This window comes from Semicossyphus pulcher, unplaced genomic scaffold (assembly GCF_022749685.1).
Source record: "Semicossyphus pulcher isolate SPU_LCO1_2020_fin unplaced genomic scaffold, fSemPul1.0.p SCAF_4, whole genome shotgun sequence".
NCBI lineage: Eukaryota > Metazoa > Chordata > Actinopteri > Labriformes > Labridae > Semicossyphus > Semicossyphus pulcher.
Genome location: NW_027211715.1, coordinates 25918982 through 25938270, shown reverse-complemented (window position 1 = coordinate 25938270; position 19289 = coordinate 25918982). Strand labels below are relative to the sequence as shown.

Sequence of the window (19289 nt, the reverse complement as noted above, 5' to 3'; positions counted from 1 at the left end):
ACTCACACAAGTTTCAGCCAAAGCCTTTGACTTAACCGTCATAGACTTTTTAGTGCTGCACCAAATCAGCTGGTTCCTAAATGCAAACATTCAAGAGCATCATATCTTCCTGGCCTGACACAGGTGGTTACAGAGCGTGAGACTGAAGCGCGTAACGCCCAGGAACAGTCCTCCAGGCTGCAGACAGAGTTGACCCGGCTTAGGCAGGAGCTGCAGGAGAAAGCCTCTCAGGAGGACACACTGAGACAGCAGATGACTGAGAAGGAGGATAAGACCAGGAAGGCCATCGTTTATGCCAAGCAGAAGATCAGTCAGCTCGTGGGTAAGAGGGTGACCCTCACGTAACAACCAATGGACCTGCTCCCTCACTAGTGGAGAATTTCTTGTCTGCTTCATGTGAATCTCAAACCTTAATTCATTTCCAGGCACCAAAGACCAGCTGCAGAAGGAAAATGAGGAGCTAAAGCAACAGCGCGATGAGCTGGAGGGGCGAGTGAGCGCCCTCAAGTCTCAATACGAGGGGCGCCTGAGTCGACAGGAGAGAGAGCTGAGAGACCTGCGAGGACAAGAGCAGAGAGACGAGCAACCCGAGGCAGGACCCAGCAAGGTGAGAGTCTGTACCAGCTAAAGTTTAACAAATTGCAGCTATTGCAGTTATTCGATAATAATTAGTCATTTGCAGGAGGTATGGAGGTTACAAAGATGGACATAAACTGATCACTGATAATGCCTGAATTACCCCCTGGGGATAAATATAGTATTTCTGATTCTGATCACAAAAATATTTATTACCTATAAACTTAACAAAACCTGACAAAGTGCTAAAAAATGTTCACAAATGATTTGAACGTTCAAAGCAACAGCATTATTTATTTATTTGCAGCCTTCCTTTCTTTAAACTTCCCTGGAAATTACATAAACTTTTGATGATTTTGTTCACAGAGCCAGAGATCATTTGTAAATAGTTTTTGTACTTCTACATCCTCGTATGTGACTGCTGGTTCCCCTTGGGCTGTGTCTTGACTACATAATTGTTAATGTGGTCAGGGAAATGCAACTTAAAAAGCGTATCTGGTGTTTTTCCATGTGTGGTGAAACTACAGCATCTTGACTCTCAGAATCTTGTTGGTTTCCATCATGACCGTGTCTTGCTGTCCTGATTTTCAGACCCAGGAGCAGCAGAGGAGCGCTGAACAGAGACAGATCAGTCTGAAGACAACCCCAGCTGCAGACAGGGGCAGGTATGATACACAACCCTTAAAACTGTGCATTGTTTTTAAGGTTATGCTGCAGTGAATTGCAGTGATTTGTATTGTCTTGTTCATAAATTCTACACAAATAGTCATTTTCTATGTCCCCGTCTTTGTCTCTGTCAGTGCCAGCACATCTGAGCCGCCTACTGCCAACATTAAGCCAACACCTGTGGCTGCAGCAAGCAAGCAGCCTGTCAATCCAGGGAACAAACCTACTCCAAGAGCAAGCATTAGGCCGATGATCACACCAGCAACTGTTCCCACGCCAACACCCACGGCTACTGTCATGCCCACCACACAGGTGGAGTCTCAGGAAGGTGAGTCTTAACTGCAAAACACACAATAGGTTCAGGTGGATCGACGAGTGTTAAAAGCTTGTCTAGTAGCAAAAGACAGCCTTTACAAAAAACTCTACTACTGCATGCGTGTTTTAATTATAATTCATGTAGATACAGGCTCAATGATATAATGTTTTCCTCTTATTTAAACTCCTCTATAGCAATGCAGTTGTCTGAAGGCCCACCTGTGGAGCATGTGACTGTGTACGGCAGTGCCAGCGGCTCTGTGCGCTCCGCCAGCCCCAACGTCCAGACCACTTTAGCCGGCCCCATGCTGACTGTGCAGCAGACCCAGACACAGGCCACAGCATTTGTCCAGCCTACTCAGCAGCAGAGTGTGACCCATGCAGAGCCGGCCAATCAGGAGCCACCACCTGTGGTCATTGAAGCAACACCTAGCTCGCAGGTGGAATGGCCTTCAACATCCTCCACCTCCTCTGTGTTTGGGACTGGTGAGAAACCTTTTTTTTGTATTGCACATATTTTACAAGAAAGTTATTGTTCGTAAACCAACATTTAGACATTAAAGTTTTAAAAGCATCATTTCTCTCATCATCAGGAAGAAGTTTAAACAATACCCATGTTTTATCTCTAGTTTCAGCAACACCTGGAACCTCCTCCATGTCCAAGAGGCCTCGCGAGGAGGAGGAGAGCACCACCATGGTCACTGACACAGAAACCACCCAGGAGGACACCTCCAGGGCTCCTATACCTAAGAAGCTGCGCATCATCCAGAGAGTGGGTCCAGAGGTGAGGAGGGGGGTTGCATAGAGATTGCTCAGTATTTGTTTTCATTGTTTTTAAAGATCTAAAAAAAATTGTACAGGTAAAGGAGCAACTTGCCCCTGGAAAAAGCCACTGTCAGTCAAAGCTGGTGTTCTCTGTAATCAATAGAAGCAATAATATTTTAAATCTGCACCAAGCTGTGGGGAAACAGCTCGTGGTATTCGCCCATTCTACATTCCTACAACACCCAGCGTGCATTGCGCCCCTCCCTTTGAAAGGAACGGCCCAGTGAGAGATGCTGGAGTGAGATACTACCCTTTCACTGTAGGCAATGGCTCAGAGTGGTACAGAATCCAAAATACGACAAGAATATATCGGTGTATCGTGTAAAAAATCTTCAGTCTACATTTCAAACCTGACAATTTTAAACGAGACATGACATTGGAGGCCGTACTAGACTGAGGAAGTGTAATTTAGCAAGCTCCCTGGCCTCCGCCAAGCGGATAACGTCCTCCAAAGCCACAGAGTGAAATAGCATTTTTTTTTCCTACCATAATGGCATTAGCTCCCCATAATAGCATGATAGGACTGAGGTTGAAAATCAGCGAACTGGCCCTTTAAGTTGTGGGTATTTATGTAAGTGGATTGTGTTCTTCACAGGAGGAGGTGCTGGTGGAGGACAGTGCTGAGGCTGAAGGAGTCGTGCCAACAGACAGTCAAGACGGTGCAGAAGCAAGCCAGGTTAGCCGTCAACTTATATAGATTATAATAAACACAAAACACTCACTTCTGTTATTGAAGTATTTGAATTTGTCATTGTGGTCTTCATTTTTTCCGCATTGTGTTGTAATGTAAAGAGGATGCTTAGTCAATGTTTACTGAGTTTTTTCAGCAAGGACAAATGTGCTGCAAGTTTTTCTATCTATGAAATCTTATCTCATGGAAATGGTGCACTAGTGAATTCAGTGTAAAAGTAAACAGAAAACAACAGACTTAATGTGTTAATTACTTGTAAGTAAAACACCCTTTTATGGTAAATATTAACATTTTTTTGAAGGTGTTAAAGAATGAACCATGTTTTGCCCTGCAGACAGAGGAGTTTCAAGTTCTGGAGGAAGGAGATGATGGTGCAGCATCCCAATCCATCCCCATGGACCAAGAAGTTACCCTTAGTCAAAGTGACACCCCTGACCAGCTGCAGCAGGAAGTAATCGTCATAGTGACAGACACAGAGAGTGAGGAGGACCGGGAAGAGGAGGACGAAGAGGAAGAAGAGCAGGTACGGACTCCACGTCGGGCATTATACCAACAGCTGTAGAATTTGTCTCTCGGTTTCCTGCTGCTTATGAATCAACCTCTACTCAATGTAGGACTATGAGGAGGAGGAAGAAGAGGAAGAGGAAGAAGAGGAGGAGGAGGAAGATGAAGAGGATGACGAGGAAGACGATGGAGAGATGGGGGAGGAAGGGGAGGACAGTAACGAGGGGAGCGGAGACGGCAACGAGGCGTACGAAGGAGACGACACGGAGGTTTGATTACCTGTTACACATGATGTACTGACATTCACAGCCTTGACCTTTAATATATCCTCACCCACGCCGCTTTCACTTCCAGTACGACATGTTAACCCTTCCCACACTTTCAGTCAGAGAATTACGAACCCCTTTCCTGCTCACACACTCAGATTTTCCACACGGCCTCACTTCACCGTCACTTGCATATTACCCACATGTCGTAACTTTCTGTCCGTGCGAAGACTGCGTGTGTTGACTTTAGTTGTTTACCTTTTTACTCTAGTGTTGGCTGCACGTGCTCAGTGGGATGAGTCAGTGTCTGTAAAGGGACAGTTTATGCTTTTCCAATAGTAATCTGCATTTGTTTAAGTTGGACAATGTGTCCAGTGTTTTTAAATGCATTAATCTCTATTTACAGATTCTACAAAGAAATGTAGAATCTGTAGGCAGGGACGTGGATTTAAGGAATGGCGAGTGTTCTGGTTTCTGTTTGTAGTACGCTTGTAGTCCGAGTAATATTGACCAATCTCGTATCAGCAGGCTTCAGCGTATGCAGGAAAAACAGTCCGTGTGGAGAGCAAAAGCAGGCGGAACGTAATGCGCCTTAATGACATCCTGGCTCCTATCAGCGGCTAACAATTTACCTTCTTAATCTCTATAAACAGACATCTATATGCTAACTGCTAACAATCCGTTCTAGATCTAAAATTCAACTTGAGATAGATTCCCTTGACGCTGTGTCACGAAAGCCGTTCAGCGTTCAGATTTCCCGACTTCCTCGAACACGTCAGAAACGATCGATCCGACCTCCGTTCAACAAAGAGCATTTTTAAAGTAGTTTTCTTTTCCTCTTGAGGACAGACCTGACAAAGCTTCATTTTTACTTTTTACAAATCTGCATCATGATGTTGAAATTTCAACAAACCTCAGACCTGTTAATTAAAGTCAATCACAAGAAAAACAGGTTATTTTCCGTGTTCATACTGCTGAAGTTAGCCAGAGTGCAGCCTCTGTGTAACTGACTGTTTACAGTGAAACTGAGACTCGCCAGAAACTGAACAGGCGCTCCCCCGGGGGATTTAATGAACCAAGAAATGACGGCATATATTGTGGAGACATATCTGGAGGGACGAAATTCGTTCACTTTTGATCTGAACACACAGTAACTTCTCAAGTTGCTAACTGGACTGTAAACAATGCAGCGCATGGAAAGGAAGTTTTGGCTGGAAGTCGTTTATCGCTAATGCTGGCTAAACCGGACACGCCAGACATGTTCACCATTGTCCCAAGAGGCTACATCGTCTCAGACGATAGCCGATGGGATCTTGCATTGTAATTGTATTAATTTTAAGGCAGTTGTTGTCGTTTAATACCAAACATTTGAATATAAACTTCAGGTCTCACCTCTGCTTATGAGAGTATGATGAAACATTTTAGACGCATCAGATCATAACCAGCATAATACTCATTTTGTGTTTACTTTGACCCTTTTTTCATATGACTGCAAAGTGGTGTGTAAAGAAAAGACCATAAAAATGAGGGTTAGGGTTAGAATGAAAGAAAAAAAACATTATCAATTATAATTATCAGTTATTAACCAAATTGTGTGGTAAGTCTTACAGTTTAATTTTAACGTTACATTCGAATGTGTTCTTTGGATTAACACCAAAAGCAGCAGGGTCGCTTTATGTGTTGCTCTTTTGGAAATGTAATTTGTGGTTCAGTGCTGTATGGGTCCTCAATATTTAAACTTATATAAACATGGAAGTATGACAGTTTTTTCCCAGAATATTTGGCCTTTTCTGAACGACATCTTTGTTCAATTTAAAGAGAAAATATATCGTAATCAGTGCGTGGGGATTTCCAGTATATGCTGGCGTCTATAGCTTATGTGGCAACCATCCCATAACCTGCTTCCTCTGATTCCCACCAACTCCTGGTTTTCTTTTAATCTCATTTCCACATTTTTCAATGTTTTCTTACTTTTGAAATTATATTAGAGTTTCTAATTATCCTTATTTTTCCCTTTATTCTGTCCTTTCTCAGGGAGCTGATGTCACAGACCCGGGAACTGAGACGGAGGAGAGTTTGGGGGCGTCTGACTCCACCCAGAGACCGGCAGATTCCCAGACACCCAGCTGTAAGATCCAGGAAACGCTGTCAAACGCACATATGTAGATCCACCTCAGACTGTCCGCATGCGCTCACAAACTGTCCCGCCATCCAATTAGTTATCTGACTGTGCATGATGACAGAGAAAGATGTAATATGTTGTTGTCTGTCTGAAGGGAAGACTGGTACAGTACACGTTGTAGCCTAAGTCGAGCCTGTTTTGAACAAGAGCACATGAAGTTTGCCTTTGTTTGAACAGGAATCGAATGATTCAAGTCATTTTTTGGCTTGGATAGCTTCTACGTGAAACTGAGGTTAAATATATTTGACTAGTGGGTGGCAGATTCTTAGACAAACATCAGGTATTCTAAGGTCATTGTTTTTTTTGTTTTTTTTTTATTCAAACCCAAATGATTTGGGATCAAAGAATAAAAAAACAAACTGACAACTACAAAATGTAAACCAACAAACAAAATTAGAGTTTTTTCCTTTTAACATCAAACTTGATTTGTACAAATCTTCCAAGTCTGTGAATATTCAAGCCTATAAACGATTTAATTAAGAGTTGAAAAGTTGTTTTTTCACATTTCTTATACCTCTGTTCAAATGTATTTAGGTCAAATGAAATGAATCTCTGTTTATTTGAGCATTTTCATCATTGTTTTTAGTTGAGAGCAGTACAATGGAGGCCTTCTCTACAGAACCAATCACCAGCTCTGGAACAAGGATGCCCCAGTCACCACGGAGACCAACGCATCAGCTGCCCCCTCGCCTGAACATCCACCCAGCCCCCTCATCAGAACTGGGGCCACCTGCTCAGGTTCAGGTATGAAGAGAAATACATCCTAAGATAGGAAAAAACAGTTTTCGTTTATTTTTATTATTTTCTTTCACTTTTGATCTTTTGATGTAATTTCTGTGTGAAGATCAAAAGCACTACTTATCAGTTTGTAAAATGTTACTTTACAGCGTATTCCTGTTCGTCGAGTCCCTCAGCTCACTCCTGGGGTGCAGAGCAGTGCTGTAAGTCCTTCATAACACCTGAGAATTCACCATAATCAAAGCATTCATACAAGAGTTTACTCTTTTGTTTCTGTGATTCATTTGTATTAACCGTTTTCTTCCACCTCTCCCTCTGCAGCAGCACTTCTTTGATGATGATGACAGGATGGTTCCCAGCACTCCCACTCTGGTGGTGCATCGCTCCGATGGTTTTGACCAGGCCATACAGTAAGTCTCACACAAATTTACTAGGTAGTCAGATCATATGGGAACATGAAATTTCAGGTATATAAGTAACAAAACCACTGCTAAGAAAGTACATGATGATTTGATTAGTTAAAAGAAGAAATAAAACACTATAAATAAAGGGGAGATATCTACAGAAATAACATTTACTGAAATTACAGAAATTACTTTCGGGTTGATATTTCGAGACGCAAACCGAATACCGAAATATTTCTTTTAGAACATATTCATTCAGACCCAATAATCTTGGACATAAACCTTCTGAAATTCATAGTCAGAGGCTTGATTGTATATTTAAGGAGCAATTGGCCCCTAAAATCCACTGTCAGTCAAGGCTGGTGTTCTCTGCAATCGACAGAAGCAATAGTATTTGAAAGTGCCGCAATAGCTGTGCAGAAAGTTGTAGGAATGTAGAAATGGTGAAAGCATGAGCAGTTTGTACAACACCAAGCGTGCATTGCGCCCCTCCCTCTGAAAGGAACGACCCAGGAAGAGTCAAGGACATTGATTGCTGCAGGCAATGGCTCAGAGCGGAACAGAATCTGAAATACAATGAGAATATACCGGTGGATCATCTAAAAAAAAATCTTCAGGTCTGCAGTCTACATTTCAAACCTGAAGATTTTGAACGACACATGACATCGGAGGCAGGCGTCCTAGATTGAGGAAGTGTAGTTTAGCGAGCTCCCTGGCCTCCGCCAGATGACGCGTTTCAGGTAGTCCGACGTAGGTTTCCCGGGACCATTGGAGAAGCGGATAGCGTCCTTTAAAGCCTGATGATGTAATGACTGTTGTTTTTTGCTTGTTTGTCAGTTCTCCCCAAGTGGCTGGTGTCCCTCGCTTCTGGTTTGGTCCTTCAGACGAAGTGCCACAGACCAGCTCCTCCTCGCACTCTGACCTGGGACAGCTCGCGTCTCAAGGAGGTACTCCACACACACCCAATGTTCAGAGTGAAAGTTTATATAAAATAGTGTCTAACTGCAACAGGAAGATGAGCTTTATCACAGAACATTAATGTGTTTTTCTTGTCTTCAGGTCTTGGCTTGTATGATAGCACGTTGTTCTTAACTACTCATGAAGAGGAGTCTGGTGGACGCAGCGTTCCCACTACACCGCTACAAGTTTCGGCACCAGGTATCTGTCTCTGTTTATCTCTCTGGCTCTGTCATGTTTGGACCCACCCTTTTCACCAACATGCTCAACACTGTCCAAAAGCTGGGTGGAAATTAAGATGACAGAATGCTATCAGAGTTACTAGAACAAATCTTGTTTTTCTGTTCCTCTCTTCCAGTAACCATCTTCTCAGAGGCGGCGCAGTCTGACACCACCGAGCAAGCCTCCCAGTCGGTTCCCATGGTGAGCACGTCCACACCAGGCCTGGTCGTGCCGGGAGCAGGCAGCACAGGGGAGGAGAGAGACGACGTCTTCCTGGAGCCAGACACTGATAGGTGAGGCTCACTGATATCTCCTGTTTGTGGTTTTCTCTGGAATTCAAAGCCTCTGGTTCTTAAGTCAGCAAGCTTTTTAACTGCAGCGTTATTTTTGCAAACTTAAAGCCTGAAAATATGTTTCGCTCAGCGGTTAATAATGATAATAGATTAATCAAGTATACAACTGTCTGCATGTTTATGAAGCATTCTATGTTTTGTTGTTCTACAGTTGATTTACAGTTTGCATGACTGAATTAAATGTGTGTTGGTCTGTTTGTTCCAGGCCCAGTGCAGAAGCATCAGGTGATCCGGTGGTCTCACAGGGAGATGTAGAAGAGTCAAGCCAGATATCTGACAAGTCCAGCCTCCCCTCCACCAGCCAGGAGCCCTCCTCCAGCTCTGCAGGTACAGTGTGCTCATCCCGTTTTTTTTAAATTAGACTTAGAAAGTAGAGTTCAGTTCTGACTAGGGGTGTTGTGTTTTTTCCAGATACAAGCAGTGCTCCACCTAAACCCTCTCGACCTGGACCCAGCAGACAGCTGCAGCGCTGGCCAGAGAGAGGCAGTGGCCGCATGAAGAGAGGAGGTAACTAATGAAAGCGTGCACACAAATATGGTGGTAATGGATCTAATTTTGCTTATTAGCATTACACTGTCCTGCTTAACTGGTCCATACCTTATTCTCAGGTAATACAACACCTACAAGAGTGGTAGAGCTAGGTTAAATATTTAAAAAAAAAACACATTAAGAAGAGAAGAAAAAGAGCATTATGATATAAATTCTTCAACTTAAAGCAACATAAACATTAGCTTATTATCTGACATAGGCTGTGTTCGAAATCGCATATGCCAAAAATACCCAGATGTCGTACTCCAGTCCAGTCTGCCTCGCCAAAAGCGCTGGAACGTCACAATAGAATCTCAGTACTTTTTATTTGTCAAATATTTAATTTACACAGGATTATACAGAAATAGGCTTTACCATGTGGTTATCTCATATAGAATAATTATTTGTTAAATTGCCAGAAAACATGATACAATGTGATATCCTGTATATCGTTATCGAGATAGGAAAATATCATGATATAGGATTTTGGACATATCGCCCAGCCCTACTCCATACTCCCGCCGAACGCAGTAAGTAGTATATGGTATATAGTATGCAATATTGAACACAGCCATAGTGAATGAAAGCAAAAGATGACTTATCAAAATATAAACATTAGCAACATAGTGAAAAGCTTTGTCCAAAAAGAGAGACTCTTCCTGAGGAATGATATGCATACAGCACAGTGATGCAGCATTCTTACACATGTCCGATCTGACTTCTGGAGCAGGTGGCCTCAGTTTTTCTGAGCTTTGGTAGGTTAGGATTTCAGTAAACAGCAGGCTTCAAACATAATTTTAAGATAGTGTTTATTGCAAACCAGTTGTAAAATGACAGTTTTCCAGTTCGATGTTTATGACTTGTAAAAAACACTTTGAATAATAATATAATATAATCACTCAAGTTCTTAAGGTAAGTTGTTGCAAGCCAAAAAATAGTACAAATGTATTGTTATGTCTCCTTCTTCTCTGAGTAATAAACCACATTAATTGCAGTGCAACATTTTTTTGGCAGCCATAGGTGTACATGTGCTCACATCTTCCTCGTGCTGACCATCAGTCGTGATGTGCACACAAATTCTGGCTATGCACTGATTTCAATTTAAGTACCAGTCTCGGCATTTTGTACATGCTCATGTATGTTCATTAAATTGTTGAAACAAATAATATCGTTACATTTCATACACATTTTATACAGCCAGTGTACAGAATTTTTACATCAGTGTAGCAGGCTTTCATCTAAAAAACATTTCCTGTCTCAACAGGTCAAGGGTTTCCATCTCGGTTTTCTCGGGGGTTCCCTGGGAGACGATTTGCAAGATGAAGCACTAATCCGAAAACTTGACAACCACGACTGAAAAACTTGTCATTCCCATCAGAAACACATTTTGTTCAGATTGTGTATTTAGATAATGTTCCATAACATTCACTTGCTCTGGAGCCTGTTTGTTTTTTTCTTTAGTTTTTTAATGTGCTTGAAAAGTACCTTTTTGTAATCAGTCCATGCTGCAGCAGTGTTTTATGAAGATTGTAATAAACTTTAAACCTAAAAGAAAAGACCGTTTTCAGACTTTCTTTGGGCATTTGAAGACGTTGTTGCTCTGAGGTGACGTGTTGGCGGCAGGAGCGGCGATGGCAGGACGCTCACCGTCCATCCTCACGTTGTAGGATTTGGCTGCAGAGGAAACAGACGGGTTTGTTGATTTAGCTTTTCAATTAGTATGTGGTATTTAGAATATACTTTTCGTCCATGTTCATGCCAGTTTCCATTTAAGCGAACATGAACTTGGCAGCTTCTGAGCTCTCGGGACATTAGCTTTGGCAGCTTTTGGCTGCAGCAGGACGTGAATTTTAAGAGCTGCAGTTTGTCTTTAATGACATCAAAGACTAGACATGAAAGTTTTACGCTGACTATTCTTTCAGCCATAGGTATCATCATTAAAATGGAAACTTTGACTGTGCTTTCCCTTTAATAAACTGGAGCTGTAGGTGAATGGACACCACCCTCAATGACCTTTCCATCTGCCTATAATCCCCCAACTCCACCCTACACACACCCAGACACACATGGTCCTCGTTACGCCTGTCAGACATGATGTGAGGGTAACAAAAGACAAGTAAAGGACATTTTGTTCTTTTAAAACTGAGCAATTCAGTATGATAAACAGGGGAATTAACAATTACTATTAGAAGACCTTCAACTTTTAGTTCAGCTCTGTACCTCTGTAAAATCATTGGCTTTAATTAGTAGTGCTGCTATAACTTGGGGGGAGTTATTTAAAATAATGGACTTTCTTCTTCAAATACATCAAGTTCCCAACAAGTAGTAGAATGATATTAAAGTGAATCCATAAATGTATTAAGTGCTGTATGGTGACTTACATCTGGAGAAGACGTAGTATTTGTATCCCTGTGGCTCTCTGTTGTTCGGGACGGACACAGCAGATGTGATGGTGGGGGGGAAACCTCTCCAGGACGTCCGGATGTTGATGGTTGGTCCCAGAGGAGACACTGGAAACAACACCAAGTGTAAATTAATTAATTAAAATATAATGTTTTCCTCCGTTTAAATGCTTAGTTATATTACATTTTTTGTAGCAGTAGCAGTAGCAGTAGCAGTTCCATAAATGGTACCCCAGGCGCTCTTTTTCCACTTGATTTACAAGCTGGCTCGCTCACCTCCACTACAAAGGTATGACTCATTTGTTCAGGGAACTGCATGTGTTGTGACTCAAATAAAACATGTTTACTAAAACCGTTAAAAACTCCCTGTACGCCCGTTAAAGTTGAAATGACACAGGACTACACAAATGAAAAAAACAATGCAATCTTAGTTGGTTTTAGTTTAAGCTTACTCCACATAAAAGAGCAGAAAACGGTTAAATCTCAGTGTTGCTCGTATTGCCGTGAACATTTTCTTGAATGTACGCATATTATTATAGTTCATTATTACAACTGTTCCTAATTTGACACACCAGCATCTCTTTTCACACATTTAAAAAAGTTTTACCCTCTTGTTTTTCAGACATATGTTCCTCTAAATGATTATGTACTACTGCAGAAGAAGGGGTGCCTGTATTTTGCTATAAACACTTTTTACAGAGCTTTTAAGTCAACCATGTCCAAATATTTTTATGCATCTGAATTTATCAAAAATGAATTTGTTGGGCTGTTATTGTGATTGAAATTTTAATATAACCAGTATTGTTATAATTGACCAATTTTATGGCAGTTTAAGAAATATTAAGACGTAATTGAATTGACATTTGTTTCCTCAGACTTCCCAACATAGAATGTCATGTTTTGAACAATGAATAGGAGTTCAAGATGACATTATTGTGCAGTATTGCAATGAATGAAATACAAGTCCAACTCTTGGAGTACCTGCTTGTCGGACTATCCGGTTGCTGACTGTGTAAATGGCGTACTGGGGTTTCCTGTTACAACTCGGAGTGGTGCCGACCTGGTATGAATATTTCTGGACTGTTCCCCCTGAAAGAATCAATTTCAGAATCATGCATTCAGACATTATCTTGATATAAAATAACTAATTAATAAAAAAACTAAATTTTGTTTAATGCTGAAATGATAAAGACAACAATACAAATATTATGAAGGACCTAAAAAGAATATGTAATCATATTGTTTTATTCATATTATTATGTTATATATTTTTTTGTCGACAGCAGTTCGTCACCTCTCTTGAAGAAGTAAACAGACTCTCCCCTGCGCTGGTACTGCGGCACAGACAGAGCAGCTGTGATGTGGCCCCGGAGCCCATTAAAGCCTGTTTGAATGACCTTTGGATAGCCGGGGTCCAACAGATCGTTTTCAAACCTCCAGTACTGCGATCCCTGCAAAGATCACGACCAAAAAATGTACACTTTATGCAACCTGAACAGCCCTTTAACGAGGTAAATGATCGGAGATAAGGGAATATAACATCAAAGAAGCGTTTTAAAAAGACGAGTAAATCTACCTTGAAAATGTATGTCTTGCCCTGGCAGTTGCAGCGGGTGAACACAGTGTCGATGGGGGAGGGGACGCCCCACACCTGTGTGATGTCACGGGCCGGACTTGGCACCCTGTGACTGTCCAGAGACCAGAAGAAGTGCCCTGAAAGAAATAACATAGTTATGATATGGGTTATGTGCGTTTTGTTCTCTTGCTGTGGTGAAATGAGTACTCTAATCCACAACTAAAAGTCACTGCATCATGTACTCAAGCAGAGAGATGGGCCCTGTAACTGACATACTATCATAACTGACATTTTTAGATTGCAAATACTGATATATCAACATGGCAGTAGCTATAAAATGTTCAATCTGTTGCAGATGGGGATAGTTTTAACTTCTTTACATGCTATTGGGTACTTTAGTACAGAGCCCTTAGCCCTTATTAAAACATTTATTTACTTTAAACAGTAACTATAGTTGCAAGATGAATGTAGTGAACTAAAAAAGTACAATATATACTTTTGAAATGTAGTGGAGACGTGAGAAGCAGCATAAAAACAGGTACAACTAAGTAAACATGGTTACTTTCCACCACTGCTCTCTTGTATGTAAATTAAGTGGTATTTGAATTACCACATGATACAATTTGCAGGTCTAATGACTGTTAAAAAAAACATTAGGCAGCAGCTGCTCGGCTGGCACTCACCTCTGAAAACCACTATTGTACCATTACTCAGCGTGGTGACTCCGCTGACCGGCCGCCCACTGCACAGATTGGTATCGTTGCTGTCATCTGAGGGAGGAAAAAAAAGAGGACAATTTAATGAGGAATCTGTTTAAATAAACAAGTTATAAGAGAAGGACACCATGCAGTTACAGATGTTACGGGGTGTTTTGCTCCATCCTTGAAAGTATCCGAGCCTTATTTCCACTTTTAAAAAGCTATTTTGTTCATTTACAGTGTGGGAAAACAGCCTGTCTGTTAATATGGTGTGGCTGCCCTTTGAAGGAGGCTCTGTTCACAACAACCAGCTCATAAAGCAGGGTGCGAACAGTAATAAATATGTACCAGAAACTTCCGGCCTCCATTTTTGCAACAGTGTTAGACTCTTGTAAAATAAATAACATGTTAGCAGAAGCTACAGCACTGATGATTTCCCCTCCCTGAGTCACAGAATTCATCTTTCAAGGCCTTTCTTACCTGCTTGGTAGTCTCTAGGATCATCTATGTTCAGAGTTTGTGCCTGGTCAAGAGGCTTAGTCTCAGGTTTGGAGCTGGGTTTAGCCAGAACTGGCTTAACTGGTATTGGCTTAAACAGGTCTGGTTTTTCCTGGGGTTTAGAGGTGGCTTCAGAGGGTGTGGGTTTGGTCGGGTCTGGGGTGACGTTTAATGGATCAGAAGTGGGTCCTTCTGGTGTAACAGCATCTGCAGCAGCATCCTGCGCTGCATCTGTGGATGTTGGGATCTTGGTTGTCAGGGAATCAGGCTTAGTGGAAAGTTCTTCAAGGTCTGTTGGAGCAGTCGCCAGGCCTGTTGTGACGTCCTCAGTGTTGGCATCATCTGGTCTGAGGTCCGAAGTGGTTGCCTCCAGGATGGATTTTGGGTCCAGTGTGGAAAGAGCGGGTGTGGTGGTGACCTGAGAGTTTTCCAGGACTGTGGACGAGTCTGGTGTGGGTCCCAGTGATGCTGAGGCCTCAGTGGGGTTGGAGGCTTGTAGGGTTGTAACCTCAGGTCCATCAGTGGAAGCTACAGGCGCATCTGTATTCTGTGCCTCAGGAGAAATGTCACCCTCAGGCAGCACTTCTGTCTGGGGCTCTGGATCGTTGGAATCAGGAGAGTCCCCTCTCTGGGGTTTAACAGGTGGATCAGGCCGGCTGGAGACAGCTGCTGTTGTGGGCTGAGGGGGAGTCGTTCCTGAGCTGGTAGTATCACTGACATCTGGAGCACAAACAGGAATAAGAAGTCTGAAATTCAAATCCAATTTACTCTGCGGTACTGAGATTAGATTGTAAAATACAGAATAAAATGAATGATACAAAGTACAGATTGTCGGAAACAGGAAGAAAAAACCTGAATAACTGAGAGGAGAAATTAACCTGTAACAAATACAGAAGCCTTGTTACACTGAACAGTTTGATGATCTTGTTAAACTTATCCTCTTAAACATGGAAAATAACAAGAATACTGTACAGTGGAAATACTAATTGCACAAACCAGTATAAGAAATTAGCTGCTTAAAATAATTAATTGTGTCTCACATGTTTTTTCTGCAAAATATGTTTAATCACCATGTAAAAATCCTCCCAAAGCATCTCCTCCTTCTCCCTCATTAAAGATTCCTGACTCTGTATAGGCCCCGCCCACTATGCACATTTCAAACCGCCCCCTCCGCCGCGAAAACAAACCCCGTCTCTGCCATCGTTTAGTGGCAACTTGTTGAAACTTATCTAGCTTGAAATGTAGTAATTAGCAGTAGTAACGTTAACGTCAGTAGTCAGTAGTGAGTTTGCAAAAATCACGATGACGGTTACAGCTGGCTCGCGCATCGTTAAGTTGTTGCCATAGGTTACACATAATGATACGCATAGCGTCACCCTGTGCATTAACGGTATTGGCTCCTCAGGTTTGTGACGTCTCAAACCTGCCAATCTGAAAACGTGTTGTTCAGCCTGTCCTTGGTACACTGCAGATCACACTGGAGATGACTGCTTAGGTTGTCCCTGATATGTCTTGTAGCACATGAAAAACACCACATGGAGATGATTACAAGGTTAAACACTTGATTTTCACTGGAGGGGGTTTTGCATTTCTGCCCTTCATTTTTGCTACAGCATTACATTACTAATACCTACTTTTGGAGGGTTCAATGTAGTGAGAGGAAGACGGGATAAATAACAATGGTTGTAGTAAAGAATTAAGGTACTTGTCCTCCTGTGAGAGGGTGTACAAGCCTGGAAACCTAAAATCTTCAAGCTCAGATACATCTGACCTGTTAGAAGTCGCTCTAAACAAAACACCAAATTTAATAGTGGTATGTTTTGGAAGAATTGTCATCTTCCAGTAGAGCTAATAGCCGAGGAGAATCCAGGCCCAGGAGCTTTGACGCTACTCCAGCTAGCAACTGGTGTTATAACAACATCAAACATCTTCCTGTTTTATTTCCTTTCATTTGCAACCGATCTACATGTCACTGCCATATAATCGTTAAAAATAACAAACCTGGGCTCTTAGTTGGGTCTTCCTCAACGGTGGAGGGGCTGTCATCGGCCTGTGTCGGCTCCTCATCTGCGAGGGTCGCCTGAGTCCCTGAGGGCGCTGTTACAGTCTCTGTGCTGATCTCCGTGGTGTCTGGATCCTGGGTGGGTTCAGTTGGAAGTTGATCCACGAGGTCAGCTTTAGTTGATCCGTAGCCGCTGGTGCTCTCTGGGATTGGAGTCGCTTCGGGGTCGTCCAGTCCAGTGTTGGAAAATCCATCATCGGGATAAATCTGGCCGTACACGTCTAAAGGAATGTGAGGATAGGTGCACACCCTGGATGTCACTCTCACGAAACTTTACTGAGCGGAAAAACACTTAGCTAGATTTATTATGCATGCACATCATCGCTCACCATCACTGAGATCATCTTGGGGATATGATGTTGGACTGACCAGAGGAATAAAACCCTCATCTGTGGGGAAATACAGCAAAATCAAATAACATGAATGTTTATAATTAATTATAAGTTAATCAAAAGCATCTTTATTTTTCCAAAATTTCTTTCCTCGAGCATCAACGTCGCTTACTTTGACATTTCCAGACGTAAATCTCTCAGCTTTATCCTGTATGAGAAGCAACAAGGATGTTCCTCCACGCAGCCAACAACTGAGTTAAAACCTCCAAGAAAAAGTTCTGTCATCTTGTCTTGGCTTCATTTGGTACTTTCCTCTCCTGTGACTGAGCCTGTGCGCGCAACCCTCCCACACACTCAGGACAACACTGCTCCCTTGTCTTTATTTTGGCCACCTGAGCATTGAGCTCTTGGCTTGTTCTGGTTCGGGCTTGGCTCTTCAACAAACCGCAGCAAGAGAGCTGCTGTGCTGCAGTAAACATGTTGTTTCCGTCTACCTGACATATATTGCATTATATCCACTGGGTTCAGCTCATTATCATTATTTCAGCTATCTATAACTATTGACTATTATTGGTTGCCATGATTGGAATCTAATCGCAGGTTTTAAAGACGTAAAAACAAGTTTTGCATAGATTCTACGGAAGCCCTAAGCGGACATGCATCCATACATCTGTTATCTGTGATAACGAGTTATTTCAAGATCTTGTCTTATTTTTTCATTATCTCGGCATAACAAAGCTGGTTTTCCTGTGACAACAAGTTAATTTAAGTTGTTTTCTGGAGATATCGACTTATTGTTCTCTTTATCTCGGAAAACAAGGCTGGTTTTCTAATTATAACAGATTCATTTGGCCCTTTATCTCGACCAGAAATGACTCGTTATCACAGGTAAACGGAGTTAATAAAATGTATGGATGCATGTCTGCTAAGGGCTTCCGTACATGTCAGAGAGCACAGTCACCTGCATTGTCTCCCTCGCTGTATGTAGAATCCTGCTGTGTTGCTTCATCCAGAGTTGGTTCTGTGGGAAAATTCATGAATACACATTAGACAGTCAACTCCGTAAAAACAATATACACTTTAAATCCTAAATTACCCAAAATTAGGAAAAAAATAAACATTTTCCAATTCAAAAATACCTTTGGGTTTGTTATTATTTGCATTATTGCATGAACTAGTCTTCCCTGGTGCTGTTTCACTGGCAGCTCCACTGATTGCCTCTGTGGTGATTACCAAGACAGAGAATAATTAACCCGATGCATCAGTGCAGATTACTGCATGCAGTGCTGCTCCACATGCTGGTGGACATGCTGGTTTGTGTGTCAGACTCATCGTGGCTTACTTGCACATTTACATGCATGCACCACTACAGGTGTAAAGTCGTCATATTTCAGATTAATGCATGACAGTGCAGCTATGAAAGGTGATTACTGACTTTAACCTGCTTCCATGCAGTCACATGACCATCACTGCTTTTGTTTGTCATGTGACACCGAATCACATGAATGATTTGAGGGGCACATTTTGCCAAATATTTGTTGTCCTTTTATCAGGACAGCAAACATCATAGAGGTACCAAACTGTGAAGGAAATCCCTCACCATGCAGAACATCAAACAAACAATCATGCTGTACTCGTGGGTCATTCTTACCTTCTGCATCACAGTGGTTCTTAAAGTCGGAACAACACTGTTTGTACTTCACACAGTTGTCGTCGCAGCTACAGAGTCGACCTCTTTTGAAGCTTTCTCCGCAACGACCTTTACATGAGTCTCCTGTTGCACACAAATGCAGCAGGTTACAGCAAAACAGACCTGAACAACATCACTATACAGCCCTGAATTTACTGGATTTATCTTCTAAACTAGTTCAAACTGGGTAAATCAGTTATAAATGGACATGAAAACAACATTTAAATAAGCTGAAACCTGAAATACTGCTTGTATATTAGTGTCAGGGTTATATCAGGAGAGGGAAAACCTTACTTGTTGTGCATTGAGTTTCAAAGTCTCTGCAGCACTCTCCGTATGACAGGCAGGTGTAATCACACTGGCACATGTAACCCCTGTAGTACTCTGCACCACATCGGCCTCTGCAGCTCGCTGATTATGAGAAACAAATACACGAGTGGACATGCATTACAAGAATCTGTGCCTTTAAAAAGTGCATCTTTTTTAACCTAAGGCTCAGTCTGCTTGAGGACAGAGTGTGTAAATACTGCACCTGTGCCAGACATTGATTTTTGAGGTAGTGACACATGTAGCTGGTGAATAATTATTAAGACAGTAAACATGAATGAGTACAAGCTAAAAACACACACAATATGTTCCAGGAAAATCCGTTATTAAAGACCAATTCTGTCAAATAAGAGTACCAGAGTTTGAAGTTACATGTTTGTCAATTAAATAAAGAATACATTTATACTCACTCTGAGCAGCACTGAATGCCAAGGCACAAACCAGCAAAATAACAGCACTAAACACAGTGGAAGACAT

The 19289-nt window shown here is 41.9% G+C and overlaps 2 protein-coding genes across 3 annotated transcripts in view; one reads left to right on the top strand and one right to left on the bottom strand.

The window, feature by feature from the left end:
* tprb (translocated promoter region b, nuclear basket protein) overlaps window positions 1-10783 on the top strand; it is a 24632-nt gene extending 13849 nt beyond the window's left edge. The window contains exons 33-51 of one of the 2 annotated variants that reach the window (XM_069679644.1): window positions 124-322; window positions 426-607; window positions 1168-1241; window positions 1377-1570; window positions 1753-2043; window positions 2187-2341; window positions 2978-3058; window positions 3408-3596; window positions 3688-3846; window positions 5878-5971; window positions 6612-6769; window positions 6913-6966; window positions 7088-7173; window positions 8005-8114; window positions 8227-8325; window positions 8483-8639; window positions 8905-9026; window positions 9111-9206; window positions 10492-10783. In XM_069679644.1, the coding sequence (XP_069535745.1) occupies window positions 124-322; window positions 426-607; window positions 1168-1241; window positions 1377-1570; window positions 1753-2043; window positions 2187-2341; window positions 2978-3058; window positions 3408-3596; window positions 3688-3846; window positions 5878-5971; window positions 6612-6769; window positions 6913-6966; window positions 7088-7173; window positions 8005-8114; window positions 8227-8325; window positions 8483-8639; window positions 8905-9026; window positions 9111-9206; window positions 10492-10550 (2559 nt within the window). In that variant the 3' untranslated portion in view covers window positions 10551-10783. Of the gene's footprint in view, window positions 1-123; window positions 323-425; window positions 608-1167; window positions 1242-1376; window positions 1571-1752; window positions 2044-2186; window positions 2342-2977; window positions 3059-3407; window positions 3597-3687; window positions 3847-5877; window positions 5972-6611; window positions 6770-6912; window positions 6967-7084; window positions 7174-8004; window positions 8115-8226; window positions 8326-8482; window positions 8640-8904; window positions 9027-9110; window positions 9207-10491 lie in introns of both variants that reach the window. The other variant, XM_069679643.1, reaches the window with a different exon arrangement.
* Window positions 10026-19289, bottom strand: prg4b (proteoglycan 4b). Its single transcript, XM_069680664.1, has 12 exons — window positions 19223-19289; window positions 18780-18896; window positions 18447-18569; window positions 17757-17816; window positions 16403-16684; window positions 14384-15121; window positions 13889-13975; window positions 13206-13342; window positions 12924-13080; window positions 12611-12718; window positions 11609-11737; window positions 10026-10901 (listed from the first exon to the last, which is right to left on the bottom strand). The coding sequence occupies exons 1-12, from the start codon at window positions 19287-19289 to the stop codon at window positions 10792-10794; spliced, it is 2115 nt and encodes a 704-aa protein (XP_069536765.1). The 3' UTR covers window positions 10026-10791.